At 46.8% G+C, this 22,211-nt stretch overlaps 2 protein-coding genes across 5 annotated transcripts in view; one reads left to right on the top strand and one right to left on the bottom strand.

The window, feature by feature from the left end:
* The window catches only part of LOC143958172 (pulmonary surfactant-associated protein A-like), a 186,743-nt gene extending 176,178 nt beyond the window's left edge, over positions 1-10,565 (top strand). For 3 of the 4 annotated variants that reach the window (XM_077467636.1, XM_077467638.1, XM_077467637.1), the window contains 2 exons: positions 444-527; positions 8,980-10,565. In XM_077467636.1, the coding sequence (XP_077323762.1) occupies positions 444-527; positions 8,980-9,359 (464 nt within the window). In that variant the 3' untranslated portion in view covers positions 9,360-10,565. The remainder of the gene's footprint in view (positions 1-443; positions 528-8,979) is intronic. The other variant, XM_077467635.1, reaches the window with a different exon arrangement.
* Positions 1-22,211, bottom strand: part of LOC143958174 (pulmonary surfactant-associated protein D-like) — a 605,930-nt gene that overhangs the window by 522,860 nt on the left and 60,859 nt on the right. The window lies entirely within an intron of this gene.

Consider the following 22,211-nt stretch of genomic DNA (forward strand, 5'->3'; position numbering starts at 1 on the left):
TCAGACGTCACTTTTGGGTACAAGGACCCTTCTTCCTATTTTGGTGGTTGTATGCTTCCACTGCTGATGTTAAAGCCCTAGGAACACATGCAGTCAATACAGTAAATGCTCAGATCTTGGGAACCACAAAAGTTAAATGGAATAGTTGGATTTAGTAAAGAGTCATACGGTTGGTAGTCTGAAGTTGTCTATAGGGGTTTTCTGCATTGGGTAATATGGTGGAAATGCTCTTTTGTTTTTGCCATTAGTCAGTTAGAGGCATGTTATTATTATTTTATGGTGCCCGCTACAAACACTGGAAGACTGGAATGAAAAGTTTCCTCTTAATTTTCAATGTCTCCTGAGCAAAAAAAAGTAGAAAAATATTCAAATGTTTAGTCCTGAACATAACAATTATTTAACATATAATACATACAAATTGATTGTGTGAACTCTTTTCTTAGCTATCGAAAATCTTAAATTGCAAATGACTGTTATGGATTCACGGATGAGAGATCTGCAATCAACCCTTGAGAATCAGGAAAAAGGTTAGCTGGATGCTTTATACGGGGGCTACTTTCAGTTGGGTAATGTATATCTTGTATTTTGGGACAATGGGTAGTTGGGTACGCAGAAGAGACCGTTGCTTTGGACACTTCAGTAGGGGGAGGAGAGTTGAAAGAATTGGAGGTCCAACCTATGCTGCTAAAGTCCACAGCTCATAGTCGAAATCAGCAGTCTACTGAGCCAATAATGCAAATGCTCAAAATTTGTGTGCCAAGCTTAAAGCCCAACTCCAGGAAACCTAAAAGCATTCCCTTGCAGTAGTAAGCAAAAAATCAGTGCATTGGTCTTGTTGAAGTCAGAAGAACTTAGACCACAGAAGCATAGGAGAGTTCAGGCTGCAGGGACTGCTCTAGCAGTGCAGAGGAGCCTGCAGGATGATTTTTAGGTGTCCTGTAGACATGTGCATTCGTTTTCGTCCGAATGCATTTTCGTCCGAATTTCAGCTATTTTCGTTTTCGTTTTGACAAACGATAACGAAAGCACAAAATCCGAAAAACGAAAGATCCGACATAAATAAATGCTTTATTTTCGTTTTCATTGTTACAACAGTTCGATATAGAATAGGAGATTGGGTCCTGCCCCAGGGGACATGTATCAATGCAAAAAAAAGTTTTAGAAACGGCAGTTTTTTCGGGAGCAGTGATTTTAATAATGATTAAAGTGAAACAATAAAAGTGTAATATTCCTTAAAATTTCTTAGGGGGGGGGGGGGGTTGTCTATAGTATGCCTGTGAAGGGGCGCATGTTTCCCGTGCTTAGAATTGTCCCTGCACAAAGTGTCATTTATGCAGGAAAAAAAGTCCTTTAAAATCACTCGCAGCTATAATGAATTGTCGGCTCCGTAATACAGAGAACACTCATTGAAAGTCATTGATAAAAAAATAAATAAATAAATTTTAAAAAAAGCGTGGGGGTCCCCCAAATTCAATTACCAGGCCCTTCAGGTCTGGTATGGATATTAAGGGGAACCCTGCCTCAAATTTAAGAAAAAATTTGACGTGGGGTTCCCCCTAAATATCCATAACCAGACCCTTCAGGTCTGGTATGGATATTAAGGGGAACCCCACATCAAATTAAAAAAAAAATTGACGTGGGGTTCCCCCTAAAAATCCATACCAGACCCTTTATCCGAGCACGCAACCTGGCAGGCCGCAGGAAAAGAGGGGGGGACGAGAGAGCGGCCCCCCCTCCCTCCTGAACCGTACCAGGCCACATGCCCTCAACATTGGGAGGATGCTTTGGGGGTCTGTGACCCCTCAAAGCACCTTGTCCCCATGTTGATGAGGACAAGGGCCTCATCCCCACAACCCTGGCCGGTGGTTGTGGAGGTCTGCGGGCAGGGGGCTTATCAGAATCTGGAAGCCCCCTTTAACAAGGGGACCCCCAGATCCCGGCCCCCCCCCTGTTTGAAATGGTAAGGGGGTACAAAAGTACCCCTACCATTTCACAAAGAAAGTGTAAAAAATTGTTAAATAAAACAAACACACTTTTGAAAAATTCCTTTATTAAAAATAAAAAAATAAAAAAAAGATTCCAGCGGCGGTAATCCACTCTTGCTATCCAGCGACGGACGGTCATCTCTCCAGCGAGCAGCGAATACATCCTTCTTCTGTCTCCTCCACGGAGACACTGCAGGCATTCCGGCGGCTGACGTTTCTTATATACGGAGGGCGGGGCCACCCGTCACCTGACCCCGCCCCCCTCTGACGCAAGGGGAAACCCGGGGTTCCCTGTGACGTAGGGGTGACCCGCACCCCTCTGATGTAACCCAGGCAGGTTTCCGTTACATCAGAGGGGGGGCGGGGTCACCCATACGTCACGGGGAACCCCGGGTTTCCCCTTGCGTCAGAGGGGGGCGGGGTCAGGTGACGGGTGGCCCCGCCCTCCGTATATAAGAAACATCAGCCGCCGGAATGCCTGTAGTGTCTCCGTGGAGGAGACAGAAGAAGGATGGATCGCTGCGCTGGATGAGATGAGACATCGCTGGAGAGATGACCGACCGTTTGTTTTATTTAACCATTTTTTACATTTTCTTTGTGAAATGGTAGGGGTACTTTTGTACCCCCTTACCATTTCAAACAGGGGGGGGTGGGATCTGGGGGTCCCCTTGTTAAAGGGGGCTTCCAGATTCTGATAAGCCCCCCGCCCGCAGACCTCCACAACCACCGGCCAGGGTTGTGGGGATGAGGCCCTTTGTGGGGACAAGGTGCTTTGAGGGGTCACAGACCCCCAAAGCATCCTCCCAATGTTGAGGGCATGTGGCCTGGTACGGTTCAGGAGGGAGGGGGGGGCCGCTCTCTCGTCCCCCCCTCTTTTCCTGCGGCCTGCCAGGTTGCGTGCTCGGATAAAGGGTCTGGTATGGATTTTTAGGGGGAACCCCACGTCAATTTTTTTTAAAATTTGATGCGGGGTTCCCCTTAATATCCATACCAGACCTGAATGGTCTGGTTATGGATATTTAGGGGCAACCCCACGTCAAATGTTTTCTTAAATTTGAGGCAGGGTTCCCCTTAATATCCATACCAGACCTGAAGGGCCTAGTAATTGAATTTGGGGGACCCCCACGCTTTTTTATTTATTTATTTATTTATTTTTTTATCAATGACTTTCAATGAGTGTTCTCTGTATTACGGAGCCGACAATTCATTATAGCTGCGAGTGATTTTAAAGGACTTTTTTTCCTGCATAAATGACACTTTGTGCAGGGACAATTCTAAGCACGGGAAACATGCGCCCCTTCACAGGCATACTATAGACAACCCCCCCCCCCTACGAAATTTAAAGGAATATTACACTTTTATTGTTTCACTTTAATCATTATTAAAATCACTGCTCCCGAAAAAACGGCCGTTTTTAAAACTTTTTTTTGCATTGATACATGTCCCCTGGGGCAGGACCCGGGTCCCCAAACACTTTTTAGGACAGTAACTTGCAAATTAGCCTTTAAAATTAGCACTTTAGATTTTGAACGTTGGAGTCCCATAGACTTTAATAGGGTTCTAAAGTATGCTATATAGTTAGCTCCGTCAAATCTTCTTTATACATTGACAGACACCATAAGCCTTCCAAGACAGATTCGACCGTAATTCATGTGGATTTTCGGACGAATGCAATTTTTGAACGAAAAACGAAATAAATAAAAACGAATTTCGGGAGTAACTAAATAAATTAAGTTTTCGGACGAAAACGAAATTCCGAAACAAAATATTTTACTCATGTCTAGTGTCCTGTAGTACATGTTTAGATGAACAAGAGCTACTGCTGAGGCTACAGTTTAGGCATCTGGATTTTAAGCAGCTGAGCCCTCTAAATTACAATTATTAGATGGAGATCATCAATGGCTGCCACAGTTGTCCACCTACAGCAGGCAAGTTTAAGGAAAAAAACTTACATTTAAATGCCCATCAATGCAGCCTTGTCAGTGTCATTTGCAGCCTTGCATTGCAGCCTTGTCAGTCATTTGCAGCCTTGTCAGTCATTTGCAGCCTTGTCAGTTGTATGCACCCTTGCATTTGCAGCCTTGTAAGTCGTTTGCAGCCTTGTCAGTCTTATGCAGCCTTGCATTTGCAGCCTTGTCAGTCATTTGCCATTTAAAAATGGCGCCGGTAGTTCTCGGGTGTTCTCAGCGGCTTCCGGGTATTTTTGGCTGCACTCGGCCATTCTCGACTATTTTCGGCCGCACTCGGCCGTTCTCGGCTATTTTCGGCCATACTCGGCCGTTCTCTCCGGCTTTTGGGAATTTTCGGCTGTTCTCTGCTATTTTCGGCCACACTCGCCCATTCTCAGTGGCTTTCCGCTTTCGGAAAGCTGCCGAGAACGGTCGAGTGTGGCCGAAGATAGCCGAGAATAGCCGAAGATAGCCGCGAATGGCCGAGTGTGGCCAAAAATAGACGGAAGCCGCAGATAGCAGCAGAAAGCCCTAGCAACAGCGGGGGATTGGCGTATAACACGCACCCTCGATTTCCCCCCATTTAAAAAAAGTGTGTGTTGTACGCCGATAAATATGGCATATCTTTTGTGGACCCTAATGAATCTCACGAACGGGATACCATATATAACGTAAATATGAAAGAAAAAAAGAAAAACCGCGCTTGCCCAATCCCAAAAAACTAAAACATGCAGCAGACCGAAATGTTATACTACATTCAACAAAAAAGTAGAAAAAAAGGAGTGGGTTGCGCTAAAAACATAAAATAAAAATATATCACCAAGATTAAATAAGTGAATATTAACACCGATCTTATACGGAATTAGGTGCAATAATTACAATAAGAACATCAATATACTAATGTAAATATAGACTAGAAAAAATCACTCCTATATATTAAAGGGGAAACAAGGAATGATGATTAACCGGTCATGTGACAACAAAAAACACAATTGTTAAACTGTGTGTATGTTAAGGAGAATACAGAAAATATTGATTGACTGGTCAGATGAAAAAAGAGAAGACACAATTATTAAACAATGTGAAAGGAACACTTTGGTAATAATAACGTTTAAAAAGTCCATATAAAAAAAGTCCCAAATTCAAAGGTAGTGATAGTAGCTCCGCAGTGATAGAATGATGACAGACCATCCAAATTAATGTGAGTTGTGAACACCTCCACCACAGTTAACACTGCCGCTTACCAGAAGCATATGGTCCTTTGTTACAGAGAACCATAAAGAGCGAATGACTGACTCCCCCAGTCCAGGGATGGATAGAGAGATAAGAGGACTTCTCACAGCTCCAAGCAGTCCCTCGCATCAGCGATCATAAAAAATATAAGGCTCGCAATAGTGTAAAACCTAACACTTTAATAAAACAAATAAAAAGCCAATTGCACACTTACATAGTACCAGGGCTGGTGCAAGGATTTTTGGCACCCTAGGCGAAACCTCATTTTGCCGCCCCCCATTGGCCCCGCCCCTGACTCCACCCCCAGAATACCGCTTCACCAGCGCTCAACAATTCCGCCTCACCAGTGCCCATAAATTACAGACTTGGGGGGACATTTGGCAGATCAGTCAACATAATAGATATATATACACTCACATTTTAAAATTAAATGTCATGGTCATCACATTCACATAATGTTATTCTCATTAAGGCCCCTTTCACACTGGGGCGGTGCGGGTGTCGGCGGCAAAGCGCTGCTATTTTTAGCAGCGATTTACCATTGTTTTAGCGGCGGTCTGCGTTTAACGGCCGAAAAAGGGTTAAAACCGCCCGCAAAGTGCCGCTGCAGCGGCGCTTTGCCGGCGGTATAGCCGTGCTCCCCCATTGATTTCAATAGGTAGGAGCGGTTTCACCGCTCCAAATATGCGGCTAGCAGGACTTTTTTTACCGTCCTGCTAGCGCACCGCTCCAGTGTGAAAACCCTCCGGCTTTCACACTGGAGTGAAAGGGGCCGGTTTTTTCAGGCGCTATACAGGCGCTATTTTTAGCGCTGTAGCACATGAAAACCGCCCCAGTGTGAAAGGGGCCTAATAGAGAGAAAGCAACAGTTTTTTGCTTACCTCACGGTCACACCAGTAACCTGTTGCTGGCACCAACTGTATTTGCCAGCCTGTGTACCTGCCTCGTGTGGAGTGGTGCCTCTTCTCTTCCTGTTCCAGCTAGCCCAGGCTGTGCGCACCTGACCCCAAGCTCAGAGAGTGGCCTTCAAGCGCCATGCCGACGTCGCCCTGCTGTATCCCATGATGATGCATGCTGCATCCATCCTCCATTCATCCTCTATTCCAGGAGAGCGTGGGGGCGGGGCCAGGGGTGCTGTGCTATCAAATGACACATGTTATCATGTCACAGAGGACTGAGGGGGAGGGGGGGAACGGCTGCTGCTGCTGTGCCTGTGTTATCATCATGAGTAATGTCACAGACCGTCGGACTGACAGAGAATGGAGGGGGGGGAGGGGGGGCGGCTGCTGTGCCTGTGTGTTATCATCATGACGACTCCCCCCCCCCCTCCCCTCCACTCTCTGTCAGTCCGATGATCTGTGACATACTCATGATAACACACAGGCACAGCAGCCGTCCGCCCCCCCCACCCCCCCTCCCCTCCACTCTCTGTTAGTCCGATCTGTGACATACTCATCATGATAACAGTAACACAGGCACAGCAGCTGTCCGCCCCCTCCACCCCCCCCTCCCCTCCACTCTCTGTTAGTCCGATGGTCTGTGACATACTCATGATAACACACAGGCACAGCAGCCGTCCGCCCCCCCCCCCCACCCCCCCTCCCCTCCACTCTCTGTTAGTCCGATCTGTGACATACTCATCATGATAACAGTAACACAGGCACAGCAGCTGTCCGCCCCCTCCACCCCCCCCTCCCCTCCACTCTCTGTTAGTCCGATGGTCTGTGACATACTCATGATAACACACAGGCACAGCAGCCGTCCGCCCCCTCCACCCCCCCCTCCCCTCCACTCTCTGTTAGTCCGATGGTCTGTGATGATTCATCAGCTGCTGCGTGTCATCATCATCATCATGGCTAATGTGACATAGTCACAGACAGACTGACAGAGAGCGGATCGGAGGAGGGGGGGCGGATCGGAGGAGGGGGGGCGGATCGGAGGAGGAGGGGCGGATCGGCGAGGTGATACTATAACAGAAGAGAGGATTACTGGAAAGCCAGAGCGGGGCGGGGCGGGAGGGCGGATGGCGCTGTTGCTTGACATGGCACTGGCACAGTAGTAGTTGCAGCAAGGACAGTGCAGCCAGCCAGGAATAAAATAACCAGCGGCCGGGCGCCCTAGGCGGCAGTGCGCCCCAGGCGGTTGCCTAGTCCGCCTAGTGGTAGCGCCGGCCCTGCATAGTACCAGTGAACAAATCGCATATGAAATTCGAGCCGGCCGGTCTCGATATACAACGCCCGATACTTCTGGGACAAACACGCAAAGCGGTGACGTCAGGGCATCGCTCCTCCTTCCCCTCTACGCGTTTTGTCACTAAGGGACGTGGTCACGGGGTACGGGGGGGACTGGGGGAGTCAGTCATTCGCTCTTTATGGTTCTCTGTAACAAAGAACCATATGCTTCTGGTAAGCGGCAGTGTTAACCGTGGTGGAGGTGTTCAAAACTCACATTAATTTGGATGGTCTGTCATCACTCTATCACTGCGGAGCTACTATCACTACCTTTGAATTTGGGACTTTTTTTTATGGACTTTTTAAACGTTATTATTACCAAAGTGTTCCTTTCACATTGTTTAATAATTGTGTCTTCTCTTTTTTCATCTGACCAGTCAATCAATATTTTCTGTATTCCCCTTAACATACACACGGTTTAACAATTGTGTTTTTTGTTGTCACATGACCGGTTAATCATCATTCCTTGTTTCCCCTTTAATATATAGGAGTGATTTTTTCTAGTCTATATTTACATTAGTATATTGATGTTCTTATTGTAATTATTGCATATGAATTCCGTATAAGATCGGTGTTAATATTCACTTATTTAATCTTGGTGATATATTTTTATTTTATGTTTTTAGCGCAACCCACTCCTTTTTTCTACCATATATAACATATTTAAATTTCTTCGGAGGGTGTGGGATGAGTGCCGTCAGATTACATACAGTAGAAAACTCCTGTTTACTCGGTAGCCTCTGTAATAGGAAGTCCTGTCTCCTGGGCCATCATTGGACTACTGTTCTGTCTATCATAGGGGGTGGGACTTTGTATTAAAGAGGCTGCCACATAAACAGGAGATTCTCCTGTATGTTATCTGTTAGCACACGTCCCACTCCCTCCCTGTCCCCTCCAAGGATGCAAATGGGCATGGATCAGGCTGCAACGATGGAAATGGTGAGGCTGCATTCATGGAAATGGTGAGGCTGCATTCACGGAAATGGTGAGGCTGCATTCATGGAAATGGTGAGGCTGCAATCTTGGCAATGGTGAGGCTGCATTCATGGAAATGGTGAGGCTGCAATCTTGGCAATGGTGAGGCTGCATTCTTGGCAATGGTGAGGCTGCATTCATAGCAATGGAGAGGCTGCAGATGGGCACTGATTAGGCTGCATTGATGGGCACTGGTCCTTATTTTGCTTCACAGTTCTTTATCTAAAATGTAAGTTTTTTTTCTTGAAAGTTCCCTCTTAATGTGAAGGTGGGTATTATATGCCAATAAGTACCTAAATAGCACGCCTATGCTCATCCTTAGATTCTTCACCACACACAGCCACAAAGGCAAGAGAATTATTGTTGTACAGTGTATTAGTTAATTTACTTTTAATTTTAATGGTTCAAAGAATGTCAAGCAAAATGGTTGACCCTCACGCATGTTAAATTTATCAAATCTGGCCCTCTTTGAAAAATGTTTGGACACCCCTGACCTAGAGGATTCCTTTAACCTAATAAAAAGTGGCAGATGTTACTTTCTACTATGTGTTCAATTAAGTTTCATGATAAAAATGTTTTCTTTTTCCTTTCATTTCACTATTACAGTTTTTTCATTTGGAAAAGACATTGCTAGAAGCAGAAGCAAAAACTATATTATGAATAGATTGGAAGTCACTTACGACGAGGCCAAAACCATCTGTGTCAGTGGCGGAGGTCAGTTGGCCGTACCTCGGACCCAAGAAGAAAACCAAGCCATTTTCTCCCTCCGCAAAAAGGTTGAAACGCACACATTTATGGGTATAAACGACTTGCAGCACAGGGGTGACTTTAGAGATCTGTCTGGACAAGTCATTACATACTTCAACTGGCGTGCAGGTGAACCCAACAACCTTCGTAACGAAGAGCACTGTGTGGAAATGTGGGATGATGGAGGGTGGAATGATGAGAATTGCGCAAGCAAACGTTTTTTCATTTGTGAGTTTTAGATCAGTGCAAATAAGCCAATTATTTGAATTCATACTCCTCTTTTATCCTTCAAATTCTCATTTTATCATTTTTCAAAAACCAAACTTTTAGAAGCTACATTCCTTTTTTCTCTTGCGCGACTCCATATACCAAGCATTAAAGTGGTTGTAAATCCTTACATTAACCCAGTGAAGTGACTGGCCTCAGATGATACACAGAGATGAAACAAATCTTCCTACTTAAGTTGCACCTGTTTATCTATGGTCCTAAATTCTCTACAGACCTTCAAAGTGTAGAATTTATGCAGCTTGTCTGAGCTTTCAGAAAGCAGGGGTGAGGGGGAGATGGCAACACACACACTGCAGAGCTCAGTGAGGGGATAGCTGAGAACTGATTGGAGGGAAGATACACCCCCCCCCCCTTCACACAGCACACAGGAACAGAGCTGAGGCTGTCAATCAGAGGCACTTGATGTCTGAGTCACTTCTGACAAGTTTTTCTTACACATAGCATAGGAATAAAGCAGCAGGCATAAATGACACTTAGTGCTCTGGACTGAGATACGTACAGACTATAGAGGGATGTGCTTTGTTCATATTTCATGTCTGAGGTTTACAATCAATTTAATACATTTTGGTGATTGTGTTCAGTTACTCTCCTGAAAAGAATTAAATACATGTGACTATATGAAAAATTACATCTTATTTACGATTTATCACTGTATCTCCAGTTTTGATGTTTCTTCTAAATATGTACCTCTTTCAGAAATGTTTTGCAAAGATAAATAATGCACGGTGGCAGTAAGCCAAAACAACCAATCAGAAATAATCTTTTGATAAGGCAACAAAAGACTAACCGATTACTGAACTTACTAAATAGGACCACACCTGATCTTAGTCTTGAAAAGAAAATGGGTTGGTAAATGTTTCTTCACAATTTGTTAATATTTAGTTATATATGTTAGACTTTAACTTCCTGGGGGTTTAAAATAGGGGGGGAACAATGACAGGAGGTGCAAGACACATGAGGATACTCATATCCCTTTGGCTTAGGATGTAGGACTCTAGAAAAAACTCCTAAAGGTTTGGGCTGCTCCTCGACGCCCATCTATGCTGTTCTCTATCTGCTTGCAACTTAAGGAATGTACCATCACCATTGGGATGACTGACATAATCTAATGTAAATCAACTATGAATCAAATGTGTTCCAATAAAGAGTAAAATGTCTGTCGTTGTGTGGACTCTTCTTTCTCCTAAGCTTAAGTTGGAAACTTCTTCTGAAAACAAACCTTGTGTTGGGTGGGGCTGCTATTGGGGGGATTTGCTGTAAGGCCTAAGAAAGGTAAACAATGGGCTTAGTTTTGTACTGCCGGAGACCCGGGAACATTATTCAGCTCAGACCAGGGGCAATATAGGGTTACGTGAATGGTCATCAATTACTATCACATCATCTGGGCATACACAGAGTGCTAGAGGCTGGCATCTTTTATTACAGGAGATTGTTTTCATTGAGTAGTATTGTTGTATGATTTATTGTTGTATATATTAGTGGATGAGCACAATAGCTTTTTTTTATTATAGACACACCATCACTATCTGACCAGTTCTCTGCCCCCAACCCCCCTCCAGCTTGTATCACCCACCAGTCCACTTCATACATCCAGCTGACAGACCTCACTTAGAGCTGCTTTTTACCCCGCAGCTGAGGGACATCATTCCATAGTCGCCCCACAGACACTGCCCAAAATTTCTCCCCATTCTGCCCCCATCATACCCTCCCCACTCCTCTCCTGTACATACTACCCCATCATGCCCTCCGCTCTCCTTTCCTGTACATACTACCCCCATCATACCCTCCACACTCCTCTCCTGTTCATACTACCCTCATCATACCCTCTGCACTCCTCTCCTGTACATACCGCCCCATCATACCCTCCGCACCCCTCTCCTGTAAAATACTATCCCCATCATACCCTCCACACTCCTCTCCTGTACATACTACTGCCATCATGCCCTCCATACTCCTCTCCTGTACATACTACACCCATCATACCCTCCACACTCCTCTCATGTACATACTACCCCCATCATACCCTCCACACTCCTCTCCTGTACATACTGCCCCATTATACCCTCAGCACTCCTCTCCTGTATATACTGCCCCCATTATACCCTCCACACTCCTCTTCTGTACATGCCGCCCCCATAATACCCTTCACACTCCTCTCATGTACATACTGCCTCCATCAGTTCTTGTAGCCCCGGCATGATCCATGAAGAGCCTGGTATGCAGAAATCATAAAGATGGCAGTGGGGGACCTGTGGACCCTTTCACCACATCCAAACCTGCTTTACAGGGACCAGTGTTCCATCCCTACCTTACAATCTCAATTTAATGGTTTGGCTATTGAAACACACATTCTAAAAGATCAGAGGCTTTCAGGTTCAGTGGTGACTACCATGATCAATGCTAGGAAGCCAATACTCTAGAGTAATTTATTATAGAATCTGGAAGGCATATGTTTCTGGTGCGAATCCAAGAGTTGGCATTCTCAGAAGTATGTCATAAGTAGGGATGAGCTCAATGTTTGGGTCGAACATAAGTTTTACTCGAACATCGAGTGTTCGCCGTGTATCAAAAAACAAATATCATGGGGTGTTTGCGGCAAATTCGAGTGCCGTGGAATGCCCCATAATGCACCGCGAGATTGCAGTGCATTGCTGTATGATGATTGGCCAAAGCATGCACCATGACCTGCATGCTTTGGCCAATCCCAGCGCCCTCTGCTAAGACAGCCCCAATCATGGCTCACACTATACAAGGCTACCTGTGTAGTATTGTTCGTGTGGACAGAGAGATAGTGTGATTTAGATTGAGCAGGCAGGTTGTTCAGTTAGCTGCAGTATATTTCATTCATATATATATTGTGGCAGCACGCAGGTAAAGTCACCTGGTTGTATCCAGGATGGGAAATATGTGTGCCCTAGATTCAGGCTTTATGCAGACCTTTACAATTAGAGGGGAAGAGTTAATGAGCCCAGCTGAAGTAAGTGGGCTCATTAAGACCTCTACAAAAAACCCCAGCATGCTTAGGGAGATGCTCCATCCTGGAACCAGTTTTGTGTTGTATAGACTGGGGAGTGTGACACCTGTTCTGTGCGGTGAGTTAACGCCTGTGTGGCAAACCTCTACAACAGAGACAGGGACTGGTGCAGCACAAGGCTGCACTCAGTTGTTAGACAGGGAATCAAAGTGTGTAATTAGAGGTCAAGCTGACCAGGATTTATTTTCATGTTTTATTATTGTTTGGCTGTTATATGTTTCACTGCACGTAGCATAAATAAACTGCATCTTTTGTTTTTTGCACCTACAACGCTGTCTGCTGTGCCTGATTTTGTGTTGTGAACCCATCCAGGGGGTCACACACACCCGCTGCCGAGCTAACCCCTCACAGTTGGTGGAGAATTTTGGCAGTTTTATTTCAATTTTTTTAAAGGCCAGCATGGAGGGGATACTGAGACAGCTGGCTCTAGCAAATGCAAATCAGCAGCAAACAAATGCGGATTTACAAAAGAGCCTTGCAGCTCAACAACAGAGCCTTGCAGCCCAGCAGAAAGCTCACCTGCAGAGTCTGGAAGCTCAGCAACAAGCACAGCAGCAATCTGAAGCCCGCTTTATAGACCTGTTGCAGAAGCAAGAGCAGAGTTTTCAACATAAAATAGAGACATTAATACAGCAACGTCCGCAGACCAATGAAGCAAGTGGTTACAATAATACCGCATCCTTTGGTGTGAGCCGTTTATTGACAAAAATGACTGGAGAGGATGATCCGGAGGTGTTTTTGACCACATTTGAAAGGACTGCTGAAAGGGAAAAGTGGCCTAAGGAGCAATGGGCTGGACTGGTGGCACCTCTGTTAACTGGGGAATCGCAGAAAGCTTATTATGACCTAGAGCCTGACCAAGCAAAAGACTATGTGGTGCTAAAAACAGAAATATTGGCACGGCTGGGTGTCACCCTGGCCGTCCGGGCTCAGCGTGTGCATAATTGGACTTTTCAGGTTGGAAAACCCCCCAGGTCTCAAATGTATGATCTCATTCACCTGAGCAGAAAGTGGCTGCAGCCAGAGACTTTGACCGCACCAAACATTGTGGACCGTGTTGTTATGGATCGTTTCCTGAGAGCTCTTCCTACTGCCATCCAAAGATGGGTAAGCCATGGAGACCCAGAAAATGCAGATAAACTTGTGGACCTGGTTGAGAGGTACTTGGCTACAGAGAACCTGACCACCTCTTCCAGGGACTCACGGACTTTCCACCCTAAGACCAGATCATCCCCAGTGGCGGGAAAGATGACTCCAAGGGGTGAGGGTGGAGAGAGTGAGAGGGTGGGAGTTCTACCTAAGGTCTGGCGGGAGCAGCCCGGGAAGCCCAGGCTGCAAGAGGCAGCGAAAAAGATTATTTGCTACCGCTGCCGGCAAGAGGGACATATTGCAGCAAATTGCCCAGTTGTTGATGAGCCTATGCAATGTGACTTTATAAGGGAGAGACGTCAGTCGCTGTTTGCGACAGTTGCATGCACTGCCATTCGGGGACCTGAGAAACATTTATGTAAAATGTGTATTAATGGTAGAAATGTTGATGTGTTGCTGGATTCAGGTAGCCTGGTAACATTGATAAAAGCTGAATTAGTTACTACAGAGGTCTCTGGGAAGAACAGGGTGGCTGTTATTTGTGTGCATGGGGACACCCGAGAGTATCCTGTAACTTCAGTGTTTTTTGAGACCCCCAAAGGTAACTTCTCTCATCAGGTGGGGTTAGTGTCTCACTTACCACATGATGCTATTGTGGGAAGGGATTTTCCAAAATTCTGGGAACTCTGGGATTGTCCTGAGCCCCCCACTGGTGCCCCTATAAACCAGGAAGATGACCAGAATTCCTCTGGGACTGGTGAGGACTCTCCTGAATTTCCCTTGTCAGTATTGGCGGGGGAAACTCGAGAAACTGGGGAGGAGCCAACATCCTCAGATGAAAACATGCCGTCTGTGGAGTTTTCGGATCTTGAGGTTCACAGGGAAAATTTTGCCACAGAACAGTTAAAAGACCCCACCCTAATAAAGGCACGGGAAAATGTGGTGAAAATAGATGGCGAGTTAGTGAACCCAGATAAGACTTGCACTTATCCTTACTTCACTATGGAAAGGGACCTGCTGTATCGAGTGGCTCAAAGGGCAGAAGAAACCATTGAGCAACTTGTAGTGCCCAAACCTTACAGGAAGTTGGTGTTAGAATTGGCTCATGGGCACATTCTGGGAGGTCATCTGGGGACAGAGAAAACCAGAGAGAGGATATTGCAGAGATTCTATTGGCCTGGGGTCATGAAGGAAATAGAAAATTATTGTTCCTCCTGCCCTGTGTGTCAGAAGTCGGCACCTATGCCACATTTCCGTAACCCACTGGTACCTCTTCCTATCATTGAGGTCCCCTTTGAAAGGATCGCAATGGATTTGGTAGGTCCGATAATAAAGTCCGCCAGGGGGCATCAGTACATTTTGGTTATATTGGACTATGCCACCCGTTATCCGGAAGCAATTCCTCTCCGAAATACCTCAGCCAAAACCATAGCCAAAGAGCTATCTCTTGTTTTTAGCCGCGTGGGTATTTGTAAGGAACTGCTTACGGACCAAGGTACACCCTTTATGTCCCGGGTTATGAAAGAATTATGCAAGTTGTACAAAGTGACGCAATTGCGTACATCTGTGTATCACCCCCAAACAGATGGGTTGGTTGAAAGATTCAACAAAACCCTAAAACAAATGTTAAAGAAGGTGGTGGATAGAGGTGGAAAGAATTGGGACTGTCTAATACCCTATCTGATGTTTGCCATTAGGGAAGTACCCCAATCCTCTAAGGGTTTCTCACCCTTCGAGTTGCTCTATGGGAGACACCCAAGAGGGCTGCTGGATATCGCCAAGGAAACTTGGGAAAATGAGAGTTCTCCTCACAGGAGTGTGATTGAGCATGTCGCCCTGATGCAAGATAGAATTGCACAGGTAATGCCAATTGTAAAGGAACATTTAACCCAAGCGCAGTTAGCACAGCAGAGAGTGTACAACCGTGGGGCCAAGACCCATACTTTTTCCCCGGGGGATAGGGTCTTGGTGCTAGTCCCTACGGTTGAAAGCAAATTTCTGGCCAAATGGCAAGGTCCATATGAAGTAATTGAAAAAATTAGTGAGGTGAACTACAGGATTAGACAGCCAGGAAGGCGAAAGCCGGAGCAGATCTATCACGTCAATCTGCTGAAAGCCTGGAGGGATAGGGAATCCCTAGTCGCAGAGACTTTGTCACAAGTACAGCCTGATTGCTTAGTTCCTGAGGTTGGAATAGCAGACACCTTATCGAAACCCCAACAACAGGAGGTTAAAGAGTTTGTACTTCGTAACAAAGAGATTTTCTCTGAGCTTCCGGGACAAACATCTGGCGTAGAGCATGATATTATCACTCCGCCAGGAGAAAGGGTAAAACTAAAACCTTATAGAATACCAGAGGCCCGACGGGAGGCAATACGTGGGGAGGTTCAAAGGATGCTGGAATTGGGTGTGATAGAGGAGTCCCAGAGTGACTGGTCCAGTCCTATCGTACTAGTGCCCAAACCTGATGGGAGCTGGCGGTTTTGTAACGATTTTCGACAATTAAATAAAGTTACAAAATTTGACACCTACCCCATGCCGCGTATAGATGAGTTGATTGACCGGCTGGGAACAGCCCGATATATGACAACTCTTGATCTCACCAAAGGGTATTGGCAAATTCCCCTGGCCGAGTCAGCCAAGGAGAAAACTGCGTTTGTAACCCCAGATGGGGCATTCCAATATAAGAGAATGCCGTTTGGGTTACAGAATGCACCGGCAACATTCCAGCGGAAAATGGATAAGATTCTGAGGCCCCATTAGAAATATGCTGCAGCTTACCTGGATGATGTGATTATCCATAGCACAGACTGGGTCTCACATTTGCCAAAAGTACAAGCAGTCCTAGACTCTATCCGGGAAGCTGGGTTTACGGCCAATCCAAAGAAGTGTACCATTGGACAGGAGGAGGCCAAATATCTTGGGTACACTATTGGGAGGGGGGTGATAAAACCCCAAGTCAATAAAGTCGAGGCCATACAGAGTTGGCCACGTCCCAACAGCAAGAAACAGGTACGAGCCTTTCTGGGAATCGCTGGCTATTATCGACGATTCATTCCCCATTTTGCTTCTCAGGCTGTGCCCCTCACCAACCTGACAAAAGGGAAAGAGTCTGTTATGGTTAAATGGTCCCCAGAGGCTGAAGAAGCATTTCAGTCCTTAAAAACAGCCTTATGTAGCCAGCCAGTGTTGTACTCACCAGACTTCTCTAAGGACTTTGTTGTACAAACTGATGCATCAGACGTTGGGTTAGGAGCAGTGTTATCCCAGGTCTGGAATGGGGAAGAGCACCCAGTCATTTACCTCAGCAGGAAGTTGAAGTCCCATGAGGTAAATTACGTCACGATTGAGAAGGAATGTTTAGCAGTGAAGTGGGCTCTAGATTCCCTTCGGTACTATCTGCTAGATAGGCACTTTGACCTGGTGACTGATCACGCTCCTTTAAAGTGGATGGCTCAGAACAAGGAGACCAATAGGAGGGTAAATAGGTGGTTCCCGGCCCTACAAGAATTTAACTTTACAGTTAAGCATCGCCCTGGTGTTAAAATGGGGAATGTGGATGCTTTGTCTCGGATACATGCGTGTCTGACTGCTTGTGTTACAACCCCAAGGTTGAAACAAGAGGGGGGGGGTATGTGGCAGCACGCAGGTAAAGTCACCTGGTTGTATCCAGGATGGGAAATATGTGTGCCCTAGATTCAGGCTTTATGCAGACCTTTACAATTAGAGGGGAAGAGTTAATGAGCCCAGCTGAAGTAAGTGGGCTCATTAAGACCTCTACAAAAAACCCCAGCATGCTTAGGGAGATGCTCCATCCTGGAACCAGTTTTGTGTTGTATAGACTGGGGAGTGTGACACCTGTTCTGTGCGGTGAGTTAACGCCTGTGTGGCAAACCTCTACAACAGAGACAGGGACTGGTGCAGCACAAGGCTGCACTCAGTTGTTAGACAGGGAATCAAAGTGTGTAATTAGAGGTCAAGCTGACCAGGATTTATTTTCATGTTTTATTTTTGTTTGGCTGTTATATGTTTCACTGCATGTAGCATAAATAAACCGCATCTTTTGTTTTTTGCACCTACAACGCTGTCTGCTGTGCCTGATTTTGTGTTGTGAACCCATCCAGGGGGTCACACACACCCGCTGCCGAGCTAACCCCTCACAATATATATATATATATAGAAAGGCCAGTATGGTGGCCTGAAATTATGGGAGGAGCCCGGTGGAGTATATAACCAGCCCGTTCGCCTATCCTCCTCGTCGGTTCCGGTGCGCGATATCTGATACGTCAGATATCAAAGGCCGACTATCCTAGACCAGACGCAGTGAGCCTGTTCCTGAGTTCCCGCGTTGTTCGTCTCCGTCTTGACAAACTCGTCTTCCCGTTCATCAGCGTCCGTGGGTTTCGCCGTCGGAGTGTCGTCATACCCGTCGAATTTGTCGTTACACGTTGGGCCGGCTGTCGCAGGTAGGGCTTCGGCACCCCCTTTTCAGTTCATGTATTACAATGTCCCATCAACATTCCCTGAACTCACGAACCGCTCACTTCCTTTCAGTCGAATGTTTTACTGTGGCTCTCGTACTCATGTCACTGTTTCTACTTTCGATGTAGTCGTTATCACCTTTCGGCATGTTCGATCACGCCACGTCAGGCGATTCATTCGCAAGTACGGCATTCGAAACCATTCGACTCCCCGAGCATTTCTATTAGTATCGGTCGAATCGTTCGACTCACAGCCGACTGCTTGTTACGACAAAGCAAGCAGTCCGCACGTATCGGTTGGTCTGCTCCAGTTCGAGTATATCTCATCATTCATGCAGTTATGTTATGTATCTCATTTCATCTCATTTCAAGTCATTTCAGTCCCAGTCATTTCTACCGTTTCAAATCATTTCTGTCACTAGCCGCGCTCCGGCGCGAATCCTGTCGCACCTCTGGTGCACCGATTCGCTTTGAAGTGCCCCAGGGTTCAGCCTCATTTCTGTACATGCTCCAGAGACTGAGTCACTCGCAGGTTCACGCACGGTCCCTGATTCTTGTCTTTGTCATGGCATACCATTTCTGTCACTTATTACGCTCCAATTCGAATCCTGTCGCATTCTTCTATGCACCGATTCGTCCTGGTGTGCCCAGCTGCTACGCCTCATTTCGGTACATGCTCCAGAGACGGATTCTTTGTAACCTACAGTCCAGTCGTTGAATCCTGTCTCTGTCATGGGATATCCTTTCTGTCACTTATTACACTCCAATTCAAATCCTGTCGCATTTTTTATGCACCGATTCGTTCTGGTGTGCCCAGCTGCTACGCCTCATTTCAGTACATGCTCCAGAGACGGATTCTTTATTGTTACCATCAGTCCAGTCGTTGAATCTTGTCTCTGTCATGGGATATCATTTCTGTCACTTATTACGCTCCGATTCGAATCCTGTTGCATTTATTTATGCACCGATTCGTCCCGGTGTGCCCAGCTGCTACGCCTCATTTCAGTACATGCTCCAGAGACGGATTCTTTGTTGTAACTATCAGTCCAGTCGTTGAATCTTGTCTCTGTCATGGCATATCATTTCTGTCACTTATTACGCTCCAATTCGAATCCTGTCGTTTTTTATGCACTGATTCGTTCTGGTGTGTCCAGCTGCTACGCCTCATTTCAGTACATGCTCCAAAGACAGGATTCATCTGTTTGGTTCATGGGCTCGTCCTCTGATTCTTGTCTTTGTCATGGGTTTTCATTTCATTTCACCTATCACGTTCCGGTACGAATAGTCACATCTGTGTACCAAATTCGTCTCGGCGTGCCCCAGGAATGGCCTCATTTCAGTACATGCTCCAGAATCTGTTTCGTGCTCGGTCGCAAGTTGTGGCATGGCGATCTGGATCTCTGTCATGGCAGGTTCTCTCATTTCACTGTCACATACCGCTTCCCGGTTTGGGTCCAGTTGATTCTTCAATGTTTGGACGCCTACCGGGGGCCTTGCTCCTCGGCCTCATTTCATTATAAGTTGCCTCGGAAGGGAAACACAGCTTCGTTTAGGCGTGTCTCGCTGTTTTCTCCACATACAAGCGCAGACTTCTTGCAATCGTTGCAAACACACATCCAAGCGTAGACTTCTTGCAATCATGGCAAGCATGCATCCAGACATAGACTTCTCGCAATCATTGCAAGCACACATTCGAGCATAGACCTCTGGCACTCATTGCAAGCATGCATTCGAGCATAGACCTCTTGCAATCATTGCAAGCACGCATTCGAGCATAGACCTCTTGCGATCATCGCAAGCACGCATTTGAGCATAGACCTCTTGCACTCATTACAAGCACGCACTCGAGCGTAGACCTCTTGCAATCATGGCAAGCACGCATTCGAGCATAGACCTCTTGCAATCGTTGCAAGCAGATGTCCAGGCACAACTCATGGCAATCATTGTTGGCAGGCACTTCTGGCTGCTCGATAGGTTGCTTTGGGGAAAGCCTGGATACCTTCCTAAAGGTACGTTGTATTACGGGGTACTTATATTTATAGATATAGTTGATCCAGGGAAAAATCCGATTGCCTCTCGAGGGGTCAGGAAGGAATTTTTTCCCCTGCTGTAAGCAGATTGGGCTATGCTCTGTTGGGGGTTTTTTGCCTTCCTCTGGATCAGCTGCGGGCGTAGAATTGGGTGTGTCAGGTTGTGTGATACCTTATTTATTTTGATTTGTGGTGGGACTGGATGGACTTCTGTCTTTCCGGCCTGGCTACCCATGTGACCTACCATAATTCCTTGCAATCGTTGCAAGCACGAGTCCTGGCATAACTCCTTGCATTAGTTGCAGGCACGCATCCTAGCATAACATCTGGCAATCATAGCAAGCACGCATCCTGGGTAACATCTTGCAATCATCGCAAGCACGCGTCCAAACATACATTCAAGCACAACTCCTGCAGTCTTCGCAGTGCACATGCGGTAACACGAATGGCTCACAGTCACTACGTACACATCTCCAGTGACAGACTCCCGGGCAATTGTTGCAAGCACACGTTTAACACACTTTTGGTCATGCCAAGGCTCGCGACTTAGCATAACTTCTTGCAATCATTCGTTGGCAAGCACGTTCTCAGTGGCACACGAACCGGCTACACGTCATTTTCAGCAGCACTTAATTGGCCACTCGTCTCTTGTGGCTTTTCTTACAAACCACTCACTGTTGTCTGCCTACCCGTCTCTTCCTTAGGACAGTTGAGTTCAACTTCCGTCCCGCACCAGGATCATGTTGACACACGCAACTGGCTTCTTCCTGTAGCACGCCCAGGCTATTTCTAGCCAGCGTTCAGCATTTCTTATCCTTACAGTGCACGGAGAGCCATCTGTCATTCGGCCCGTACAGCAAGATCCCCACTACGAGGCATCCAGAGGCATCAGCCCATAGCCAACGGCAAACGCTCGCCCATCACAACTACCATCTTTAGGGGCATATAATATCCTCGCATATTCCCCAGTCTAGTCATCCAAAAGACACCTACAGTCCCTACACGGCATGTCGAGTTTCCCTATGCGCATCATCCCTCAGGGTCGCACCTTTGTGTCACGCCTATTGGTCTTACTGTCCCTCTCACAGGATCCAGAGCAAGCCCTCAGCCGGGATCCCGCGGCAATAGCAGTCCTTGCTATGCGGGAGGAATTCCTATCGTCTGGGAATGGCGTCTCCCTGTTCATTCCCTCCGTGTCTTCCCTTTCTCCCCAGGTGATGACCGACGCAGTGGCCTCCACAGGCTTGCGGCTGTTTTTGGCCACCTCTGGCTCGCAGCTCCCTGGCCTCCCCAGTTACTGGCAATTCCTGGCTGCGCCAAGGCGTCCTCTCTGTTGATTATGTCCTTCCTACGTCGACTGGTCCAGCTCTTGTTGTTGTTTCAGTTCAACATCCGCTGTTCCTTTATCCCCGGTAAATTCAATCAGGCAGCGGACGCCCTCTCCCGCTTTAACCTTGTCTCGTTTTCGATCAGGTACCCGGAGCCGGACCAACATCAGCAGCTATCCCGGACTGGTCTCGACTGACCCTGGATTAGCCCCTCACCTCCTAGCGGCTACCCAACTCATTGATCACTCCCTTTCCCGCAATACCCTCAAGGCCTATCAATCAGCCTGGAGGGCCTTTAACCGCTTAATCACGTATCACAGCACAGAGACGTCCCGTGTCAAGCAAGTCATAGCCTTCATTTCCTACTGCCACTCGCAGTTAGCGTTATCCTTTAATACGATCCGGCTATACCTGACCGGTATAACGTTTCACCTCCCTCCAGGACCCTACCGTACCCTCCTTATTTTTCCACGCCGTTCAGGCTGTTATGCGCGGTATCCAGAAGCGCCAGCCGATGGCCGGCACCAAACGACTGCCTATCACAGGAGACGTTTTAGAAATATGTCAGATATCCTGGCCACTTCACCTTTTCGGTCTCCACATTAGTGTCATTTACAAGCAGCCATACACCCGGCCTTCTACGGCTTCTTACGGCCGAGCGAGTTTACTGGTAGTAGCCTCACGGCACGCATGCTGTGCAAGCACCACCTGGTCCGATTCAAAGACCATTTCGTCTTACACTTAGCAGTCTCCAAGACACAGCAGCTTGGCTCGGGTACGGACATACACTTCTATAAGTCCAACAACCGCTGGTACCCGGTCGCCATTCTCGCCCGCTTGT

Source organism: Lithobates pipiens, unplaced genomic scaffold, assembly GCF_037356315.1.
Source record: "Lithobates pipiens isolate NorthernLeopardFrog02 unplaced genomic scaffold, aLitPip1_a1.2 Scaffold_59, whole genome shotgun sequence".
Taxonomy (NCBI): Eukaryota; Metazoa; Chordata; class Amphibia; order Anura; family Ranidae; genus Lithobates; species Lithobates pipiens.